The 21,876-nt window shown below is 43.0% G+C and overlaps 1 protein-coding gene across 2 annotated transcripts in view; it reads left to right on the forward strand.

Annotated features, from left to right (window-relative positions):
* Window positions 1-20,519, forward strand: part of ZYG11A (zyg-11 family member A, cell cycle regulator) — a 62,004-nt gene extending 41,485 nt beyond the window's left edge. For both annotated transcript variants that reach the window (XM_025355820.1, XM_025355821.1), the window contains 6 exons: window positions 2,457-2,618; window positions 2,700-2,744; window positions 6,176-6,370; window positions 12,069-12,130; window positions 13,152-13,249; window positions 18,731-20,519. In XM_025355820.1, the coding sequence (XP_025211605.1) occupies window positions 2,457-2,618; window positions 2,700-2,744; window positions 6,176-6,370; window positions 12,069-12,130; window positions 13,152-13,249; window positions 18,731-18,906 (738 nt within the window). In that variant the 3' untranslated portion in view covers window positions 18,907-20,519. The remainder of the gene's footprint in view (window positions 1-2,456; window positions 2,619-2,699; window positions 2,745-6,175; window positions 6,371-12,068; window positions 12,131-13,151; window positions 13,250-18,730) is intronic.
* Window positions 20,520-21,876: the final 1,357 nt, after the last annotated feature.

The following is a 21,876-nucleotide window of genomic DNA, read 5'->3' on the forward strand; positions in this document are numbered from 1 at the left end:
CAAGCCTGTAATCCCAGCACTTTGGGAGGCCGAGGCGGGTGGATCATGAGGTCAGGAGATCGAGACCATCCTGGCTAACATGGTGAAACCCCGTCTCTACTAAAAATACAAAAAACTAGCCGGGCGTGGTGGCGGGCGCCTGTAGTCCCAGCTACTCGGAGGCTGAGGCAGGAGAATGGCGTGAACCTGGGAGGCGGAGCTTGCAGTGAGCCGAGATCGCGCCACTGCACTCCAGCCTGGGTGACACAGCGCGAGACTCCGTCTCAAAAAAAAAAAAAAAAAAAAAGATCGACTAACATTAAGACATATTTTGTGCCCACGAGAAGAGTTCTAAAGAGGGAGAAGTTGGTGCCACAAGCAAAATAAAAGGAAATAATTTTGGTGCTGAATCTCTGTATGTGCAGAAATTGGGTTTAGAGTAAAAGTAAAGATATTGGCTTTAGATTGGAGCAGAAGGGAAGGCAGAGTATATTGATGCAAGTGCAAGTAGGTTGGTAGCTTTTGTTAGGAAGAGTGGGTGTATTTCTCAGTGAAAAAGAAGATGAAGAAATCAAATGAGGGGAGTGAGAAGATGGTGATTCAAGTTTGAAAAGAGAGAAGTAGTAGTAGTCTTTGGAGAAAATTCATTAGGAAATAAAGTAGTACTGACAAATACAGTTAAGTGTTTTTTTGAAATTTATGAGCAGATGTTGAAATTGAGACCAGGTGAACTCAGTCTTTTTCAACATTAATATGTTGAATGTTGGGAGGTATGAAGTAACTGATAGTTACGTTTAACTCAGGTAGGAGTTTTGCCATACAATGTTATAGAGGAACATATCCGAGGAACATAAAGTTGCTGGGAGGGGTAACAGGACTAGATAAGGTACAGGTAAAGCGAGCAGGCTAGGCACTTGTCATATGACAACGGATAAGTCTCCTCTGTGTCTTAGATTTTTCATGTGGAAAACGGGTCTCAGTTGAAAAAATGACATCTGTCATAGTAGTAACAGTGCATAGTTATTTTGAGTATCATTAAGCTAAATTGTGTGATCAAGGGCCTGGCCACTGTGTTACGCTCAGGGACAGGCTCACTTCCCCGGCTCCTGGTCTTGCTCTCATTCATCTAACTAGCTGCCTGGGTGAGTGCACCCATCTCATCTGCCACTCTTTTCTTCTCCTCTTGACTTTCACAGATTTATTTTTGTGATGAAGTCTCTTGACACATTCTCAACTGATTGGGCAGAATATTTGAGGTGGTCTCATTCTTCTCGAAAATACACATTCTGATTTGTTTGGTGCTTTGTTATATTTTATGTATCTTTTCATCAGCTGGTTAAAGTGAAAATTGTCTTTTTCCTCTCGCATGACAGTCTGATATTGAAAGAGGCTGTAAATACTAGCTTGACTTCTTTCTAGAAATGTTGATCTCAAATGGTACTTTGCAGTCTGTTAAAGTGAACCAGTGGCCTCTTCAAGATGTGAGGTCATGTGATGGAACGCTGTCCTGGTGTTCTAGCCCCACTGACCTGCTCAGTGACTTAGAGCAGCAGACTTTCCTGCCCCAAACTTTGCCTGGCATGTGCTTCCTCCCCTCTCCCCCGAGCCCCATTCCTGCCTGTCCCCATTTCTTATTGGGCTGGTTTATCCTCTTTTTCTTCTGGTCTCAGTTACATATTATTTTTGTATGGAGGCTCCCTTCTCCCACCCTTCCTAAAGCCTAAATTTTAGGCTTTTATGTGTTTCCATCAGATAATTAACCAAAATTTAAAATTCTTTTATTTAATTTTAAAAAGTCAACTTTTTTTTGTCTGACTTCTAACCCCCCAACTTTTTTTTTTTTTTTTTTTTTTTTGAGACGGAGTCTCGCTCTGTCGCCCAGGCTGGAGTGCAGTGGCGGGATCTTGGCTCACTGCAAGCTCTGCCTCCTGGGTTCACGCCATTCTTCTGCCTCAGCCTCCCATGTAGCTGGGACTACAGGCGCCCGCCACCACACCCGACTAATTTTTTTGTGTTTTTAGTAGAGACGGGGTTTCACAGTGTTAGTCAGGATGGTCTCGATCTCCTGACCTCGTGATCCGCCCGCCTTGGCCTCCCAAAGTGCTGGGATTACAGGCGTGAGCCACCGCGCCTGGCCCACTTTTTTTTTTTTTGTACTTGGTTTAAAGAAGGTGTTGACTAAGTGTTCTAAATAAAAATAATGGAATAGCTAATAATGTACTTGATTATGAACTTAATGACCATATACCAAGAACTGGACTAAGTGCTCACTAAACTTAAATTTTTTTCATTTAATCCTCACAAAAACTGTAAAAAGTAGTTGTAATTTATTTTATAGAAAGAAAATAGATCACAAAGCTACTAAGTGGCAGAACTTGGGTTTAGAACCGAGGTTTGATGCATCTTAACATTGCTTTCTTTATACTGCAATTGATTATTCATTACAGCATCTAACTCCCTGTCTCTCTGGTTTTTAGGAACTTCTAGCAATAGTAAAACAAAAGACTACTAAGAATTTAGATGATGTCACCCTCTTGTTTACTTTGAAAGCACTTTGGAATCTTACAGATGGGTCTCCAGCTGCCTGCAAGCACTTTATTGAAAATCAAGGATTGGAAATCTTCATCCAAGTCTTGGAGGTGGGAAGACAGGATTGAGTTTATATGTAAAGTTCTTTTCTTCATGATAAAGTAACCTGTATATATATATTTTTTTGACAGACGTTTTCAGAGTCAGCAATACAAAGCAAAGTACTTGGTCTTTTGGTAAGGTGAATTGTTTTGAATTAATTTTAATTGCTTGAAAACAAAACCTAACACTTATATAGTACCTACTGTATGCTAGGCACTATTGTAAGCAATTTACATGTATAAACTCATTTAATCTTTACATTAGTCCTACAGAGTAAATACCATTGTGTATCAGTTATTTATTGTTGTGAACAAACTATAGCTTAGTGGCTTAAAACAGTAGCCGTTTAATTTACTTATGAATCTGTGGGTCAATAGTTTGAGCTCAGCTCAGCTGTAAAGTTCTTCTGGTCTGTCTGGCCTCATGTGGGGTCACTTATGTAACTGCAGTCATCTGGTGGCTTGACTGGGGCTGGAGGGTCTAAGAAGGCCTGACTCTCATGTCTGACAGTTGGGGCTGCTTACCAGCTGGCAGGCTTTTTGTCTACGGGCTTCTCCACATGGCAGTCTCAGAGGGCAGGCCCCACTATCCAACTGCTTTTTAAACCTCTGCTTATGTCACCTTGCTAATGTTTCATAGGACAACACAGATTATATATTTAAACCCAGATTAAAGGCAGTAAAGTCACATTGCTATGGGGAGTATATACAGGGATAGGAAAGGTTGTGTTATTTTTGTATTCTACCATACACTGTTATCCACGTTTCATAGAGAATCTGTCTCAGAAATGCAGTTTATCCTAATTAGAACTCCAACTCGACCGGGCACAGTGGCTCATGCCTGTAATCCCAGCACTTTGGGAGGCCGAAGTGGGTGGATCACCTGAGGTCAGGAGTTCAAGACCAGCCTGGCCAACAAGGCGAAACCCTGTCTCTACTAAAAATAAATACAAAAATTAGCTGGGCATGGTAGCACATGCCTGTAATCCCAGCTACTTGGGAGGCTGAGGCAGGAGAATCGCTTGAACCTGGGAGGTAGAGGTTGAGGTGAACCAAGATCGTGCCACTGTACTCCAGCCTGGGCAACAAGAACGAAACTCTGCTCAAACAAAAAAAAAAAACACCACTCAGGCAGTCTGGCTCCAGACCCTCTGATACTAATCAGTTTACTATACTGCTTTATCCAGGCAGTCCATTTTTTTAGCAATTTCTTTGTTGATACTTATATACTGCCTCTCAATCAAGGTATTCTACAATTGAGGCATTTCTTTGTTTCCTAGAGCTAAAGGTGAAGATTTTTCAATAAGTAATAAAGACATATAGTAAGCACCTTCACTTTGCCATGCCGTATGCATTGGAAAGACACAGATGCATGAAATATGTCAAGGTGATGTTGCTCATAACTTCAGGAAGGCAGTGTTAGACATGTGTACAAATAGGTGTCTGATTTACAACTGACAAGTGAGTGCTGCAAGAGAGGCACTGAGTCCATTGGGAGCCTTGGTCCTGAACTCATGGAGGGACTGTGCCCTATCTTCATGTATCTCACACATACAGGACTCACAACAAAGTAGATGTGAAAGGCCTCACAGAGAGGAATAAATGATTAATACTGGAAATCTGGAAGGTACGGAAAAGTATAAAGAAGGGACAAAGTCATTTTTGGCTAGGGAAGATTATTTATAATGTAATAAATAAGTGTAATCATTGAGGAACACTGTAAAATGGAATGGTTAGAATATGGGGAAAAAGTAGGAAGGTGAAAAGGAATGGGAAATAATGCCAGAAAGTTGAATTGATGCCTCATATATCCTAAACAATTCTACATATCTTACTAGCTGACCTAAAAGATTGTCCACTTTTCTTTTCTTTTTTGTCTTGCTCTTGTCACCCAGGCTGGAGTGCAATGGTGCGATCTTGGCTCATTGCAACCTCTGCCTCCAGGGTTCAAGTGATTCTCCCACCTCAGCCTCCCGAGTAGCTGGGATTACAGGCATGCACCACCACGCCCGGCTGATTTTTGTACTTTTTAAGTAGAGACAGGATTTCACTGTCTCTACCAAAAGAGAGGCCAGGATGGTCTCAATCTCTTGATCTCGTGATCTGCCTGCCTTGGCCTCCCAAAGTGCTGGGATTACAGGTGTGACCCACCACACCCAGCCCACTTTCTTTCTTTCTTTTTTTTTGAGAGATCCAGAATGTGAGGATTTACAAGAAAAATCTTGGGACTCACCTGTGGTGTCCCTGTCAGTTGTGCTAAGAATGTCTTGTTAGGGGGTAACATGGTAGACTTAACACTGAAATCATGCGTTGATGAGGGATATAGCTGGTCTTGGGAAAAACAGGCACAGGAGGACATCTCGATATCTGCTTCAATCTTTAGTGTCCTATGTGCCTCAATATAGTCGTGGCTAGGGTGTGCTTTCCTGAATGGTTCATCAGAAGCAGCAGTTAACACTAACACAAACTGCTGTGTTTACTTTCACTGTTTCACCTCATTAAACCTTTGGTTTTTCATTTTTGTAGACAGATTCTCCCAGTGATTCCAGCCTCCTGAGACTGACATCCCCTACCCTTGAGTGTGGGCAGGACCTGTTTCTTGATTCTAGCCAAGGGAATATGGCAGAGATGATAAGATATCACTCCCATGATTACGTTGCTATATATTTATATATATGTAATCTGTCCTGCTAGCAGGCCCACTGTAGGGACTCTTTCTCTGTGGCCCTGACGGAGCAAACAGTCATGAAGTAAGTGGTTGGAGGAGGGAGGAACCCACAGTTTAAGGAACTTGGGGCAGCTTCTAGGAGCTGAACGTGGTCTCCAGCGAGAAACTGAATCACTCAGTCCTGCAGCCACCGGAAATGAATTCTGCCAGCAGTCTGAGTGAGGCTGGCAGTAAACTCTCCCCCAGTGGAGCCTCCAGGTGAAAATGCAGCCCAGTCAGCACTTTGATTGCAGCCCTGTGAGATCTCAGAGAAGAGGGTCTAGCTAAGTCATGCCGAGACTCCTGCCCCACAGAAACCAGGGAATCATAAATGCGTATTGTTTTACGCCACTAAGTTTGTGGTAATTTGTTACACAGCATAGAAAATTAGTGTAACATATAAAATAAAGAAAATACTGCCTGACTTTCATTGTTATTAAGAGATAACGTAACCTTGAGCAGACCTTCAGTAATGTTAAGTATTTGAGTTAGGCCTTGATTTGTACTCTAGTTCATCCAGTTATTAGCAGTGTGAACGTGACAAGTTTGTCATGCTTAGTGTCACATTTCTTTGTAGTAGTATTTTAAAGATTAAATGAGATAAGATAGATAAAAAGACAATTGTTTATCTAGTACTCTGCCTGGCACTTAGTAAGTACCTATTTAGTGACTGTTGTTAATGATCATCCTCATCAAGGGAGTTGGATTGTGGGCTTTAGGCTAGCTTGAGGCAGAGGTGGGTACAGGAGTAAGTGTTCTGGATGTATCTGACCTGAGAAGCAGGAAAGTGAAAAAAGCCAATTCCTGATTCTCCCCTCCCTTCTCGTCTCTGGGGTTCTCTGCTCCATCTGACCTGTAGAACAACATAGCAGAAATCAGAGAACTCTCTTCCAAGCTGGTGACCGAAGATGCGCTGAAGCATATCAACAGTTTACTCTGTAGCAGGGAAATGGAAGTCAGCTATTTTGCTGCAGGTATCATAGCCCACCTGACATCTGACAGACAGCTTTGGATATCCCGTGACTTCCAGAGGCGTGCTCTTCTTCAAGATCTGGTACAGGAACCACATTCTTCTTTACAAAATCCAGAGTAATCTCTAATTACAGAAAATGTAGTTTTCTAAATAATTAATATGATTGTAGAAAGTGGGAAAAATAGGCCAGGCGTGGTGGCTCATGCCTGTGATCCCAGCACTTTGGGAGGCCGAGGCAGGCAGATCACAAGGTCAGGAGATGGAGACCATCCTGGCTAACACGGTGAAACCCCATCTCTACTAAAAATACAAAAAATTAGCCGGGCGTGGTGTCAGGCGCCTGTAGTCCCAGCTACTCAGGAGGCTGAGGCAGGAGAATGGCGTGAACCTGGGAGGCGGAGCTTGCAGTGAGCTGAGATCGTGCCACTGCACTCCAGCCTGGGCAACAGAGCGAGACTCTGTCTCAAAAAAAAAAAAGGTGGGAAAAATATAGAAAAACTTATTACTAACCCATATCTTTCCACCCAAAACTATCTCTGTTAACATTTTGTTGCGTATGACTTATTTCAGTCCTCTTTCCCATCAGCTTTTTAAAAAAATTATTTATTTTGTTGTTTTGTTTTTTTTTTGAGACAGGGTCTGTCTCCCAGGGTGGAGCTCAGTGGCACAATTCACAGCTCACTGCAGCCTCAACCTCTGAGGCTTAGGTGGTCCTCCCACCTCAATGTCCCAAATAGCTGGGACTACAGGTGTGTGCCACCACAACCAGCTAACTTTTGTATTTTTTGTAGATGGGGTTTTGCCACGTTGGTCAGGCTGTTCTCAAACTCCTGAGCTCAAGTGATCTGCCTACCTTGGCCTCCCAAAGTGCTGGGAATACAGGCATGAGCCATTGCGCCTAGCCAACTTCCTTATTTCTAAATAACATACTATGCGCTGTTCTTGACTTTATCGCTTTAGGAATCTATCAATTCATTTTCCCACTTTGGGAAACTTAGATTCTTTTTCTCACTGTTTCTATGCACAGCCTTTCTAAGTGTGTGCTCAAGGTATAAATCTTCATACATATTCTGTACACTTCACCTACTCAGGATTTTCTTTCCCAGAGTCTTTGCGTTCCTACCATGTGGTCTGCTTGTTTGGTATACCGTATATGGTGAACTGCTGTCATCCTCGGATATTCCTTTACTATCATCCTCGGGGACCCCCTTTGCCTCTCTCGTGTTGGATTCTGTGTTTCCTGGCTTATGTGCCTCCCTGTATCTTGGTTTTACTCCCACCTTTTGTTGGATCATATTCTCCAGTAGCTTCCTAAGAAGAGAGTCATGAAAATGAGACCATACCTGTTTAAAAAGGCCTTTATTTTACCCTCACATTTAATTGATCAAATGGCTGGGTATAGAATTCTAGCTTTGAAATATTTTTCCTTCAGAATTTAAAAATGTTTGCTCTATTGTCTTTTACTTGTCAGGATCACTGTTGAGAACTCCTGTGCAATTTGTTTTTAAGCTTTAAGATTTTTGTCCTTTGTCCTCTGTATTCAGAAATCACAATGGCTTGCCTTGTGGGTTTATTTTGATTTTTTATTTTTTGTTAATTTTTTTTATTTTTTGTGGGTTTATTTTCATATATTGTGTTGGGTACTTATCAGTCAGGAAGCTCATTTCCTCCCTGGGACATTTCTTTAATCATTTTTTCTGGAATGTTGGCCTTCCCAGACTCATCTTTTCATATCTATCTCATTTATCTTTTTTGTTCTGAATCCTCTTCTAAAAATATAATATCCTGTTTTTGTTTCATAGGTCCTATATGTATTTTTCTCTTATCTCTTTCAACATAATAATGATAATTTAAAATTTTATTTTATATTTTTGAGACAGGCTCTGACTCTGTTGTCCAGGTTGGAGTGCAGTGGCGCAATCTCAGCTCACTGCAACCTCTGCCTCCTGGGTTCAAGTGATTCTCCTGCCTCAGCCTCCCAAGTAGCTGGGATTACAGGTGTGGTAATGCACACTTGTAAAAACACAATAATTGTTGTGTTTTTAGTAGAGATGATTTCACCATGTTGGCCAAGCTGGTCTAGAACTGACCTCAAGTGATCCACCTGCCTTGGCCTCCTGAAGTGCTAGGATTACAGGTGTGAGCCACCATGCCCGACCAATTTTAAAAAAAAAAAGATTTTTTTTTTTTTTGAGATGGAGTCCGGGTCTGTTGCCCGGGCTGGAGTGCAGTGGTGTGATCACAGCTCATTGCATCCTCCACCTCTTGGGTTCAAGTGATCCTCCCACCTCAGCTTCCCAAGTCGCTGGACTACAGCTGCGCCACCACACCTGGCTAACTTTTTAATTTTTAGTAGTGACAAGGTTTCACTATTTTGGCCAGGCTAGTTGCAAACTCCTGACCTCAAGGGATCTGCCCACCTCGGCCTCCAAAAGTGCTGGGATTACACGCAGGAGCCATCGTGCCCAGCCTAATTTTTAAGTTTTCCTGTTCCTCCAAGGCTTCTGTTTCCTGCAAGTTGCTTTTTTTTTTTTTTGCTGTTTATTTCGTTCCTTTGTGTTAGAGATTTTCTTAAAGTTATGGTGGTCCTGAGCTGTCCGTGGGGACAGCTATGAGTGGGACTGATTGAAAACTGCAGACAGGTAGAATGTGTCTTACTCTGTCGCCCAGGCTGGGGTGCAATGGCACAATCATAGCTCACTGCCACCTCTGCCTCCTGGGTTCAAGGAATCCCTCCGCCTCCCGAATAGCTGGGGTTACAGGTGCCTGCCACCACGCCTGGCTAATTTATATATATATATATATGTATATATATTATAAATATATATGTGTGTGTGTGTATATATGTGTGTGTGTGTGTGTGTGTATATATATATATATTTTTTTTTTTTTTTTTTTGAGACGGAGTCTTGCTCTGTCGCCCAGGCTGGAGTGCAGTGGCGCAATCTCGGCTCACTGCAAGCTCCGCTTCCCGGGTTCACGCCATTCTCCTGCCTCAGCCTCCCGAGTAGCTGGGACTACAGGCGCCCGCCACCGCGCCTGGTTAATTTTTTGTATTTTTAGTAGAGACGGGGTTTCACCGTGGTCTCGATCTCCTGACCTTGTGATCCGCCCGCCTCGGCCTCCCAAAGTGCTGGGATTACAGGCGTGAGCCACTGCGCCCGGCCTGTATATATATATTTTTTAGTAGAGATGGGGTTTCACCATGTTAGTCAGGCTTGTCTCAAACTCCTGACTTCAGGTGATCCACCCACCTCAGCCCTCATAGTGCTGGGATTATAGGCATGAGCCACCACACCTGGCCTAGATTTGATCTTTTAATAGGTGTTCCCTGGTGGTAGTGTGTGTTTTTTTTTTTTTTTTTTTTTTTTTTTTTGGGGGGTGTTTTGCCTTTTTCCCCCGGGCGGGGGTGCAGTGGCGCAATCTCGGCTCACTGCAAGCTCCGCTTCCCGGGTTCACGCCATTCTCCTGCCTCAGCCTCCCGAGTAGCTGGGACTACAGGCGCCCGCCACCTCGCCCGGCTAGATTTTTTGTATTTTTTTTAGTAGAGACGGGGTTTCACCGTGTTAGCCAGGATGGTCTTGATCTCCTGACCTCGTGATCCGCCCGTCTCGGCCTCCCAAAGTGCTGGGATTACAGGCTTGAGCCACCGCGCCCGGCCGGTGGTAGTGTTTTTAGATCTTTTGTCCTAAACTGGTTGGAACTTACCTAGAGAAGAAACTTCTATTCTTTTATGTGCAAATTATAAGCTTGGCTGGGTACGGTGGATCATGCCTGTAATCCCAGCATGCTGGGAGGCCAAGGCGGGTGGATCACCTGAGGTCAGGAGTTTGAGACCAGCCTCGCCATCATGGTGAAACCCCGTCTCCTTTAAAAATACAAAAAATAGCTGGGCATGTTAGTGCATGCCTATAATCTCAGCTACTCGGGAGGCTGAGGCAGAATTGCTTGAACCCAGGAGACCAAGGCATCAGTAAGCAGAGATCATGCCACTGCACTCCAGCCTGGGTGGCAGAGCGAAACTCTGTCCCCAAAATAAATAAATGAATAAATAAAATAAATAATTTTTTGTTTTTGAGACGGAGTCTCACTCTTGTCACCCAGGCTGGAATGCAGTGGCGCAATCTCAGCTCACTGCAACCTCCGGCTCCCGGGTTAAGCGATTTTCTTGCCTCAGCTTCCCAAGTAGCTGGGACTACAGGCACGCACCACCATGCCCAGCTAATTTTGTATTTTCAGTAGAGATGGAGTTTCACCATGTTGGCCAGGCTGGTCTCGAACTCCTGATCTCAGGTGATCTGCCTGCCTCGGCCTCCCAAAGTGCTGGGATTACAGGAGTGAGCCACCACGCCTGGCCAATAAATAAAATTTAAAAAATATATATATAGCCAGCCATGGTGGTGGGCACCTGTAATCCTAGCTACTTTGGAGGGTGAGACAGGATAATTGCTTGAACTCGGGAAGCAGAGGTTGCAGTGAGCCGAGATCGTGCCATCGCACTCGCGCCTGGGCAATAAGAGTGAAATTTCATCTTCCAAAAAAAAAAAAACATTATAAGCTTCATTGCCAATAGTCTGAAAGCCTAGTAAAAGAAGAGAGTTGAGGGGCAGGGAATCTCAACATTTAGTATTTAGATTTTAACTCCAGACACATCCCTGTTTTTAGCATGGTGTTCCCACCCTGAATTGTTTATGCGGTTGCCCAGTCCAGATGTTTTTATTAAGGATCATGAAAGAAATCTGGGAGTCCTAATCCTTTGAACCTGTCTTCCTATTTTCTTTTTCTTTCTTTTTTTTTTTCCCCAAGATGGAGTCTTGCTCTGTCGCCCAGGCTGCAGTGCAGTGCAGTGGCACCGTCTCGGCTCACTGCAACGTCCGTCTCCCAGCTTCAAGCGAGTCTCCTGCCTCAGTCTCCCGAGTAGCTGGGATTACAGGCACACGCTACCATACCCCGCTAATTTTTATTTTTTTTAGTAGAGACAGGGTTTCACCATGTTTCCCAGGGTGGTCTCGAACTCCTGACCCCAGGTGGTCTACCCGCCTTGGCCTCCCAAAGTGCTGAGATTACAGGCATGAGCCACCGTGCCCGGCCCAGTCCTCCTATTTTCAACCCGACCTGTAATTTCACTTCAGAAAGTACCTCATATGCCAAATTTTTAAGTCTCTTAGGGGTTCTCTTCAAATTGGTTTGTGTTTTTTGTTTTGTTTTGTTTTGAGACAGAGGCTTGCTCTGTCACCTAGGCTGGAGTGCAGTGGTGCGATCTTGGCTGACTGCAAGCTCCGCCCCCGGGGTTCACGCCATTCTCCTGCCTCAGCCTCCCTAGTAACTGGGACTACAGGCACCTGCCACCACACCCGACTAATTTTTTTTTTTTTTTTTTTTTTTTTTAGTAGAGACCTCTACTCCCAAAGTGCTGGGATTACAGGCGTGAGCCACCGCGTCCAGCCTGGTTTGTGTTTTAACCTTTCCAAGTGCTAGGTATTAAATCAGTTACCATTTTTCCATGTGCATCATTCTTTGTTTTACTTTCTGTTAATGGGATTATGGAAGGAGTAGAGGTATAAATGTGTGCTCAGTCCAGTATCTTTAAACAGATGCCCCTTGTTCTTATAGTTTTTCCCACACTGTTAAGATACTCTGTGTATATAATCGTTATGTGATTGATATTTTGCCAAGTAGGTGTATCTAAATTTGTTCAGTCATTCCCAGATTTTGAAAAATTTTGTCTTAAATGGTGAATTATTCAAATCTTGGTTTCTCTCTCTTGTTTTTGGATTAGCATGCAGCCATCCAGAATTGGCCAAGTTCAAGTTGTAAGATGACAGCATTGGTGACCTATAGGTAATTTCATGATGTTGTGCTTTTCTTTTTCTTTTTTTTTTTTTTTTTGAGACGGAGTATCTCTCTCTTTCTCAGGCTGGAGTACAGTGGCGCGATCTTGGCTCACTGGAAGCTCTGCCTCCCGGGTTCACGCCATTCTCCTGCCTCAGCCTCCCAAGTAGCTGAGACTACAGGCATCTGCCACCACGCCTGGCTAATTTTTTGTATTTTTAGTAGAGATGGGATTTCACTATGTTAGCCAGGATGGTCTCGGTCTCCTGACCTCATGATCTGCCCGCCTCGGCCTTCCAAAGTGCTGGGATTACAGGTGTAAGCCACCATGCCTGGCCCAATGTTGTGCTTTTCTTAAAGGCTGTACTCAGTGATACAGTGATGACGTGTTAGAGTCAGTTAGCCTTATGTTCAAATCCTATTTCTCTGTGATATTGGGAAAGTCATTTCTAGAAAGTCAGTTTTCTTTGTCTGTAAAATGAGGCTGACAGCATGTAAGATTGAGGATGCAGTGAGATATTGAACGTATAAAGTGTCCAGTACAGAATGCAGTTTCTTAAATAATAGCTTCATTGTATGCTCGGTCACAGGGAGGAGTTGACCCTGTGGGGAAAATGTTGAAAATTCTTTTTTTTTTCAACCCTTTGAGACAGGGTCTTGCTCTGTTGCCCAGGCTGGAGCTGGAATGCAGTGGCAGGATTACATCTCAATGCAGCCTTGACTTCCCAGGCTCAAGTGATCCTCCCACTTGAGAATCCTCCCACTTGGCACCACAGGCGTGGACCACCAGGGCCAGCTAATTTTTTCATTTGTTTGTTTGTTTGTTTGTTGCCCAGGCTGGTCCTGAATTCCTGAGCTCAAGTGATCCACCTGCCTTGACCTCCCAAAGTGCTGTGATTACAGGCGTGAGCCACTGTGCCCGGCCATGAAAATTATGTACATTATTATATTAATTATATAGTATAAATTATTATATCCCTGTACACTGGCCTGAGTTCTGGATTAACATCTTTGTACTTTTTTGTTTCAGATCTCTCAAGACATTTTTCCCACTCCTTGGCAACTTCTCTCAACCAGAGGTTCAGCTCTGGGCACTATGGGCTGTGTGTCATGTCTGCAGTAAAAATCGTATGTATTCAACATATGTTCAAAACATAATAGTTTTCCAGCTATTTTTCTGTGTAATGATTAAGTTCAAGGTGGATGTGCAAAAATTGTCTACTTCTGTCCTCTGCATTTAGCTATGTTTAAAAAGAAACTGAAAAAAGATCTTACTAGCTTAAAACAATGCTTCAGAATTAGTAATCTATTTGAGGGTAGATAGCAAGCAAAATAGAAGGTAAAAGTTAGCTCCTACTTGTATTCCCCACAGACAAGCACCGTTAATAATTTGATAATCTCCCAGATACTTTTCTATATCCATGCTATATTTAGTATGTGCTGTGTATGTGAAATATAGTTTTTAACAAAATGGGCTCATTCTGTGCATGCTGTCCTATAGCTTGGTCTTTTCACTCAACAGTTTATTGCTGACACTCTTCCTTTAGTAAAACATGGACCTGCCTCTGTGTAATGGTCTATGGGAGATTGGGAGGCCAGGAGTCAGGGGTTATTTCCCAAACACATTAAATATTTTTTGCATGTTTTGCCATTTAAAATCCCTTTTGAGGCCAGGTGAGGTGTCTCCCAAAGTGCTGAGATTACAGCACTTTGGGAGGCCGAGGCAGGAGATCGCTTGAGGCCAGGAGTTTGAGACCAGCTGAGGCAACATAGCAAGACCCCACCTATGTTTTTTACATTAAAAAAAAAATTAGCCAGGTATGCGTGGCATGCACCTATAGTCGCAGCTACTCGTGAAGCCAAGGTGGAAGTACCCCTTAAGCTCAGCAGTTCGAGGCTGCAGTGATCTATGAGAGTGCCACTGTACTCTGTCTTAAAAAAAATACAATCCCCTTTGAGAATTTCCCGTTGATATCTTTTGTTGAGAATTGGTATACAATTTTTCATTGTATTATAGGAGATATAAGCTATTATTTTATAACAGGAAACCCAAGAAACAACTTTTAGAATTAAAAGTTTAGCTTGTTGACTAGCTGTAAAGCAAGTGTATAAAAACCAATGGTTTTATAATGCCAGCAAAAATCAGAAAATATAATTAAGGGAAAGTATACCACCACTCACATTATTAACAAAAACATAAAATATTTTAAAATGCCTTTAACAAGTAATGAGACATATGCAGAAAACTATGAGATAATTTAAAAGCCTGAAATAATTATAAGAGCATTCCATTTTCTAAGATGGAATGACCTATTAGACATATAGATGTCATTTCTTTTCAGTTTATTAATGTAATATAATTCAAATGAATAGGTAGGAGATGGAGGATCTGAAAATTATTCTAAAGTTTATCTGACAGAATCAACAGGAAAGAACAAAGAAAAATGTTTGTTTGTTTGTTTGTTTGTTTGTTTCTGAGACAGAATTTCACTCTTGTTGCCCAGGCTGGAGTGCAGTGGTGCTATCTTGGCTCACTGCAACCTCTGCCTCCTGGGTTGAAGCAATTCTCCTGCCTCAGCCTCTCAAGTAGAGCTGGGATAACAGGTGCCTACCACCACACCTGGCTAATTTTTATATTTTTGTTAGAGATGGAGTTTCACCATGTTCGCCAGGCTGGTCTCGAACTCCAGACCTCAGGTGATCTGCCCGCCTCGGCCTCCCAAAGTGTTGGAATTACAGGCGTGAGCCACCGTGCCTGGCCAGAAAAATGTTTTTTATGGGCTCAGACTGGTGGCTCGCACTTGTAATCCCAGCACTTTGGGAGGCCAAGACAGGAGGATCACTTGTGCAGGAGTTCAAGGCCACAGTAAGCCATGATCATGCAACTGCCTACTTCCAGCCTGGGGAACAGAGCAAGACTCCTGTCTCTAAGATAAGAAAGAAGGAAAGAAATGTGGTTTTTAGGAGCTTGCCTGTAGACTTCTCTTAACATTGTAAAATGGTGCCATGAGTGGTTCTGACATATGAATAGATAGCAGATGACTGGATCAGAATAGCCCTGAAACAGACTCAGACAGTTATAACAGGAGAAACTAACTACAACTGGAATTCAGTTGAGTACTTATTATGTGCCAGGCAATGTTGTAAGCACTTCATGAATAAATCATTTAATCTTCACAACAATTAGAAGGGTAAGCATCTTATTTTATTTTTAAAATTTATTTTATTTTATTTTATTTTCATTTTATTTATTTTATTTTTGAGACAGGGTCTCACTTCATTGCCCAGGCTGAAGTGCAATGGCTTGATCACAGCTCACTGCAGTCTCAGCTCAGGTGATGCTGTCACCTCAGCCTCCCAAATAGCTGGGACTACGGGTGTACACCACCATGCCTGGGGTTCTCCCCCAAAACAGCAACCCTTACGGTATTTTTATCAGCATCATGTTAGAGTTATAAGTCAACCTAAAGAGAATTCCCATCTCTATGACAAATGAGTATTTCTTTAGAAAAATGTATTTAGTTTTTTTTTCTTTTAAATTAAAAAAAAAACACAACACTTCAAAACAAAAAGCGACAGGGTCTTGCTATGTTGCACTGGCTGGTTGTGAACTCCTGGGCTTGAGTGATCCTCCTACCTCAGCCTCCCAAAGTGCTGGGATTACAGGCATGAGCCACCACGTCCAGCCACAAATGAGTATTTCTGTCCAAGAACATGACTAATCAATATATTTCATTTCTACCTTGTTTTCATATCCTTAAAGATAGTTTAGCTGTTACTGTTTTACAGTCAAGGCTTATTTCAATTTGCTAAATACAATTTTCTTTTTTTTTTGAGGCGGAGTCTTGCTCTGTCACCCAGGCTGGAGTGCAGTGGCGCAATCTCAGCTCACTGCAAGCTCTGCCTCCCGGGTTCACGCCATTCTTCTGCCTCAGCCTCCTGAGTAGCTGGGACTACAGGTGCCCACCACCATGCCTGGCTAAATTTTTTTGTATTTTTAGTAGAGGTGGGGTTTCACCGTGTTAGCCAGGATGGTCTCCGTCTCCTGACCTCATGATCCGCCCACCTCAGCCTCCCAAAGTGCTGGGATTACAGGCATGAGCCACCACGCCTGGCCTCAATTTGCTAAATACCATTTTCTTTGCTCATCCTGCTTTCTTTTTTTTTTTTTTTAACCCCCACCACTCCTTTTCTGGATTCAGATTTCGATGGTGTATTACTGACAAAATCTGTCACCCCACCCCTATTCTTACTCTTAAATAATAATATAACTGGGTGTAGAATTCCAGATAGTTACTTTATTTTAGCATTTGGGAGAAAAAATATTTTTAGTTTTCTTTTTTTTTTTTTGAGACAGAGTCTCTGTCGCCCATACTGGAGTGCAGTGGTGGGATCTCTGCCTCACATGTTCAAGGGATTCTCCTGCCTCAGCCTCTTGAGTAGCTGGGACTACAGGCATGCACCACCACACCCAGCTAATTTTTTATTTTTTTTTAGTAGAGACGGGGTTTCACCATGTTGGCCATTCTGGGTCTCAAACTCCTGACCTCAGATGTTCGCCTCAGCCTCCCAGAGTGCTGGGATTACAGGCATGAGCCATGACGCCTGGCCATTTTTATTATTTTCTATTGCTGTTGGGGTCTACTGTCAGCCTAATTATCATTTCTTGATAGGTAATTTTTTTTTTCTTTCTTTTTTTTTTTAAACAGGGTCTCACTCTATTGCCCAGGCTGGAATGCAGTGGCACAGTCACAGCTCACTGCAGCTTCAACCTCCTGGGCTCAGGTGACTCTCCCACTTCAGCCTCCTGAATAGCTGGGACTATGTAGCATCACACCCAGCTAATTTTTTTATTTTTTTGTACAGACATGGTCTCACTACATTGCCTTGATCCTCCTGCCCAGGCATCCTAAAGCACTGGGATTACAGGAATGAACCACTATGTCTGGCCTATTTCTCTTTAACTGGGTCTAAATCTTTTTCTTTTATTTCTTTCTTTTTTTTTTTTTTTTTTTTTTTTTTTTTGAGACAGAGTTCCACTCTTGTTGCCCAGGCTGGAGTGTAGTGGCATGATCTCAGCTCACTGCAACCTCTGCCTCCTGGGTTCAAGTGACTCTCCTGCCTCAGCCTCCTGAGTAGCTGGGATTACAGAGGCCCACCACTATGCCCGTCTACTTTTTTGTATTTTTAGTAGAGACGGGGCTTTACCATGTCGGCCAGGCTGGTCTCAAACTCCTGACCTCAGGCGATTCACCCACCTCAGCCTCCCAAAGTGCTGGGATTACAGGCGTGAGCCACTGCACCCGGCCAACTGGGTCTGAATCTGCTCTTGGACTAAGTCTTTAATTTCAGTGATACATTTTTAAATGTCTGAATGTTTTATTTGCTTCTTTTTCAGATATTCCTGTTTTTTTCTTCTTTAAAAGTAATTATTTTGTAGTCTTTATCTGATCTTATTATGTGTGTTATGTTGAGTGGGGGCAGTTTTGGATTGTGAAGTCAACTTTATCAGGGCTTGTTTTTCTGAGAATTCATTTTAGACTGGATTGGCGTGTCCCTGTGGCAGTTTTGTATTCGCTTCTGTGAAGTGCTCCAGAGGTTTCCCTAGGCTTGTGCTAGATTTTTTATATTAATTTCTCAGCAACATTCAGGTAGTGTAAATTCAAACCTTATTACCCACTTGGGATTGTGATCATGAGAAGATTTCTCCTCTCCTACTCTCGTATACCCCTACAGCCCCATCTAGGACAGAGATGCTTCAGTATCTTATCCCTTCTCTTATCTAGCCCTTTGTGGGTCTACTTTTATGTATGGATTTTGCCTCCAACTCTGCAAGCTGAAATTTAAATGCCTTGATTACTAAGACCACCAGTTTCTTTCTGCCGCAGGCTTAGCTGCAGGTTAGCTTACACTAGCTGAAGTGCTCTTTGTTTCCAGCTCCTGGAACATTCCTTTAGTTTGTACATTCATCTATGCATTAAAACATTTATGAATTATATTTTATTTAACATCTGGTGTTTTCAACATCATTTAACTAGGATTAAAGATGTTTGGGCCAGGCGCAGTGGCTCACGCCTGTAATCCCAACACTTTGGGAGGCTGAGGCGGGTGGATCACCTGAGGTCACGAGTTCAACACCAGCCTGACTAACATGGTGAAACTCATCTCTATCAAAAATACAAAAAAAATTAGCCAGGTGTGGTGGCACATGCCTATAATCTCAGCTACTTGGGAGGCTGAGGCAGGAGAATTGCTTGAGCCTGGGAGGAGGAGGTTGCAGTGAACTGAGATTGTGCCACTACACTCCAGCCTGGGCAACAAGAGTAAAACTCTGTCTCAAAAAAAAAAAAAAAAAAAAAAAAAAATGCTTGAAGATAGAGTTTTCTGGAAGTAAACATACCAAAATGAGCAACTCTTATCTCATACAAGCCAAGCATTATTTAAGTTTTGACGTACTGCTTTAGAATTGATTGACTCATTTTATCTGTTAATTCCTAGACCAAAGCATTTAAACCTTTGTATTCTTTCTTCAGCAAGGTGAATGTGGTGACATGGGAATATTTAAAATGCCAGTTGTCCATGGAGTGTCTCTGCTTGATTTTCTTTCAGCCAGCAAATACTGCAAAATGTTAGTTGAAGAAGAAGGATTGCAGCTTTTGTGTGATATCCAGGAGCACAGTGAGGCAACTCCCCAAGCACAGCAGATTGCAGCCTCCATTCTGAACGACTTCAGAATGCATTTCATGAATTATCAGAGGCCCACTCTGTGTCAAATGCCCTTCTGAACCTAAGGGACTAAGAGGTCTGCACTCTTCCTCAGTGTCCGGTGTTCTGTCCTGGCAGTAATTGCACATCAGTTGTCATTGGAGTTTGTGAGTTGGCTGTCTCATTGGCCTTTGATTGTTGATTTTATATATGTTACAAAAGGTTGGATTTGTATGATAGCCATAATCCCAAGTCAGGTTGGACTCATTCTGCAGCCTTTCAGCAGCAATTTTGAAGACTCAAACTGTGGACTCTGGGAAGACCTGGGAGCTTGTGTTGGAACAGCTATGCCAGTTACTTTTCTCTAGCCCTGGACAATTTTTTCACTTTGGGAGCTTGTCATGGGAGCAGGACCTGTTCCCCTAGAAGAGAAAAGAAAGACCTACAGGGAGACTTTGATATTTATATTAAATTTCCTTAGTTGTTATCGTCATGTGAAGCTATGAGAAAAGCGTGGGAAGCATATGCTTGACAATGTGGTGTTTAGAAGGCAGAACCCCTGTTGGAGAGGGGGAAAAAGAATTTATTTATTTATTTATATGTGGCCGGGTGTGGTGGCTCACGCCTGTAATCCCAGCACTTTGGGAGGCCTAGGCGGGTGGATTGTCTGACTTCAGGAGTTCAAGATCAGCCTTGCCAACATAGCAAAACTCCATCTCTACCAAAAAATACAAAAACTAGCTGGGTGTGGTGGTGTGCACCTTTACTCCTAGCTACTTGGAGGCTGAGGTAGGAGGACTACTTGAGCCCAGGAGGCAGAGGTTGCGGTAAGCCGAGATTGCACCACTGCACTCCATCCTGGATGACAGAGTGAGACCTCATGTCAAAAGAATAGAGGGGTGGAGGAAAGAGAAATATATTCTTTTACTTTTTTGTGTGTGTGTGTGTGACGGAGTCTCACTGTGTCGCCCGGGCTGGAGTGCAGTGGTTCTATCTCGGCTCACTACAACCTCCGCCTCCCAGGTTCCAGCAATTTTCCTGCCTCAGCCTCCTGAGTAGCTGGGACTACAGGCACATGCCATCACGTCCAGCTAATTTTTACATTTTTTAGTAGAGACGGGGTTTCACCGTATTCGTCAGGCTGGTCTCGAACTCCTGACCTCGTGATCTGCCCTTCTTGGCTTCCCCAAGTGCTGGGATTACAGGTGTGAGTCACTGCACCTGGCCTTTTTTTTTTTTTTTTTTGCAATTTTGGGTGTCTATCTTTGGCATGTTTCCTGTTATGTGAACATGACATGCTGTGTATGTGAGTGAGCTTGTAGGGCATGGTGGGACTTCCGCATTTGCAGGCAGTGTTTAGATGAAAGATTGTATGTAATGATAAATCTGAATCCCTCCATTTTATTTGGGTGGGACCATGACCAAAACTGGCAGAAGAGGAAAGGCCAGAAAGAGATTTTGCCAAAGAGTTCACCGAGTTTTCTTACCCAGCATGAAGCTTTTCTGAAACCAGCTTCAACTACAGTATAAACTGTATCAGAAGCTTGTTTCACAAGCCCTGCGGAGCTGCTTTGAGGAATAGAGTGTGAATTCCTTCCTCGCCTTATTGTTGACTGTTAATGAACATGTTTTGTCATTTATCTGTTTAAGTTTTTCAGAAAATAAAAGTAAGGTTTTGTTGATTAGCACATTTTAAGACTAGATTTTTGTGCTTTTAGCTGTCTTGGTTCAGATTCTTTACTAGAGTACCATGTACTCTAGTTCCTCAAATGAGGAAGAAGCTTATTCTTATTCTAAACCATGTTCCAAACTATTACCAGAGTCCAACCAGATAAGCAGAATTTGTAACCTTACTTCCTTCCATAGTCCTTAAACTGTACTGTATTTTTTCACACTCTTGCATGATTCCAAAAGGGTATCTTCCTGACCTGGGTTCCAGCACTTCAGATGCTAGCTTATGCTGATGTGAGGATGTGTTATGGGAACCAGTGTGTTAAGTCCAGTTCTGTACAAGACATCCCTTCAAGTTCTGTGTCATTCACAACAATCCTCATGGGTAGGTGAGTTTTATTTTCCTCACTTAACAGATGAGAAAAAGGAAGTTCAGTAAGGTGGTGAGTTTCCTGGGTTGTCATAGCTGGTGTGGTTTGTGCTGACTGTAAAGGCCTGGGCTCTCCTGTGTTACTCTTCCTTCCAGGATGCAAGCATAACCCTGGGAGCACATTTGTATTTTGCAGAAATCGGCAATGTTATTTACATTGTATCCATGCCCATGGTTTAGTGACTCTAGGCCAGGCCCAGGCTCAGCTTAGCCAGAGCTCAGATCCAGTTGGAGGATGACTGCAAGGCCATAGCTTAAGATGTAGCCTTGGTACCAGAGGAGGGAGGGGTACTGGGACCAGTATGGTTATGTATCAGCCTGCTCTTGGTTTTCTAAGTGTATCAACCTCTTCCTCACCTTTGCTCATGCTGTGTCAAACTTCCTCTTCTGTCCTTGAAATGTTCCTTAATCCTTCAGGCTTCAATTCCAGTGTTACTTGCCCATTTCCTGATCCTCCCTTCTTTCCATTAGAGTTAGTTGCCCCCTTCTTCTCAGTGCTCCTAACTGCTATGAAAGAGTCTCCTGGAGGCTAGGTGTAGTGGCACACACCTGTAATCCCAGCACTTTTGGAGGCCTAGGTGGGTGAATTGCTTGAGCCTAGTAGTTCAAGACCAGCCTGGGTGACATGGCGAAATCCTGTCTCTACAAAAAATACAAAAATTAGCTGGGCATGGTGGTATACGCCTATAGTCCCAGCTACTCCAGAGGCTGAGGTGGGAGGATCACTTGAGCCTGGGAAGTGGAGGCTTCAGTGAGCTGAGATCACACCACTGTGCTCCAGCCTGGATCCTGGGTGGCAGAGTGAGACCCTGTCTCAAAAAATAAAGATTTTTCTGCCACTCTATAGTTTACAAAGGGTTTCACAGTGATGATTTCATTTGGTTCTCACAAAAACACTGTAAGTTAACAATTAAAATGTATTTATTGACTATGAAGTGTTTTTATTTTG

The sequence above is a fragment of the Theropithecus gelada genome, chromosome 1 (genome assembly GCF_003255815.1).
Source record: "Theropithecus gelada isolate Dixy chromosome 1, Tgel_1.0, whole genome shotgun sequence".
In the NCBI taxonomy this organism is placed as follows: domain Eukaryota; kingdom Metazoa; phylum Chordata; class Mammalia; order Primates; family Cercopithecidae; genus Theropithecus; species Theropithecus gelada.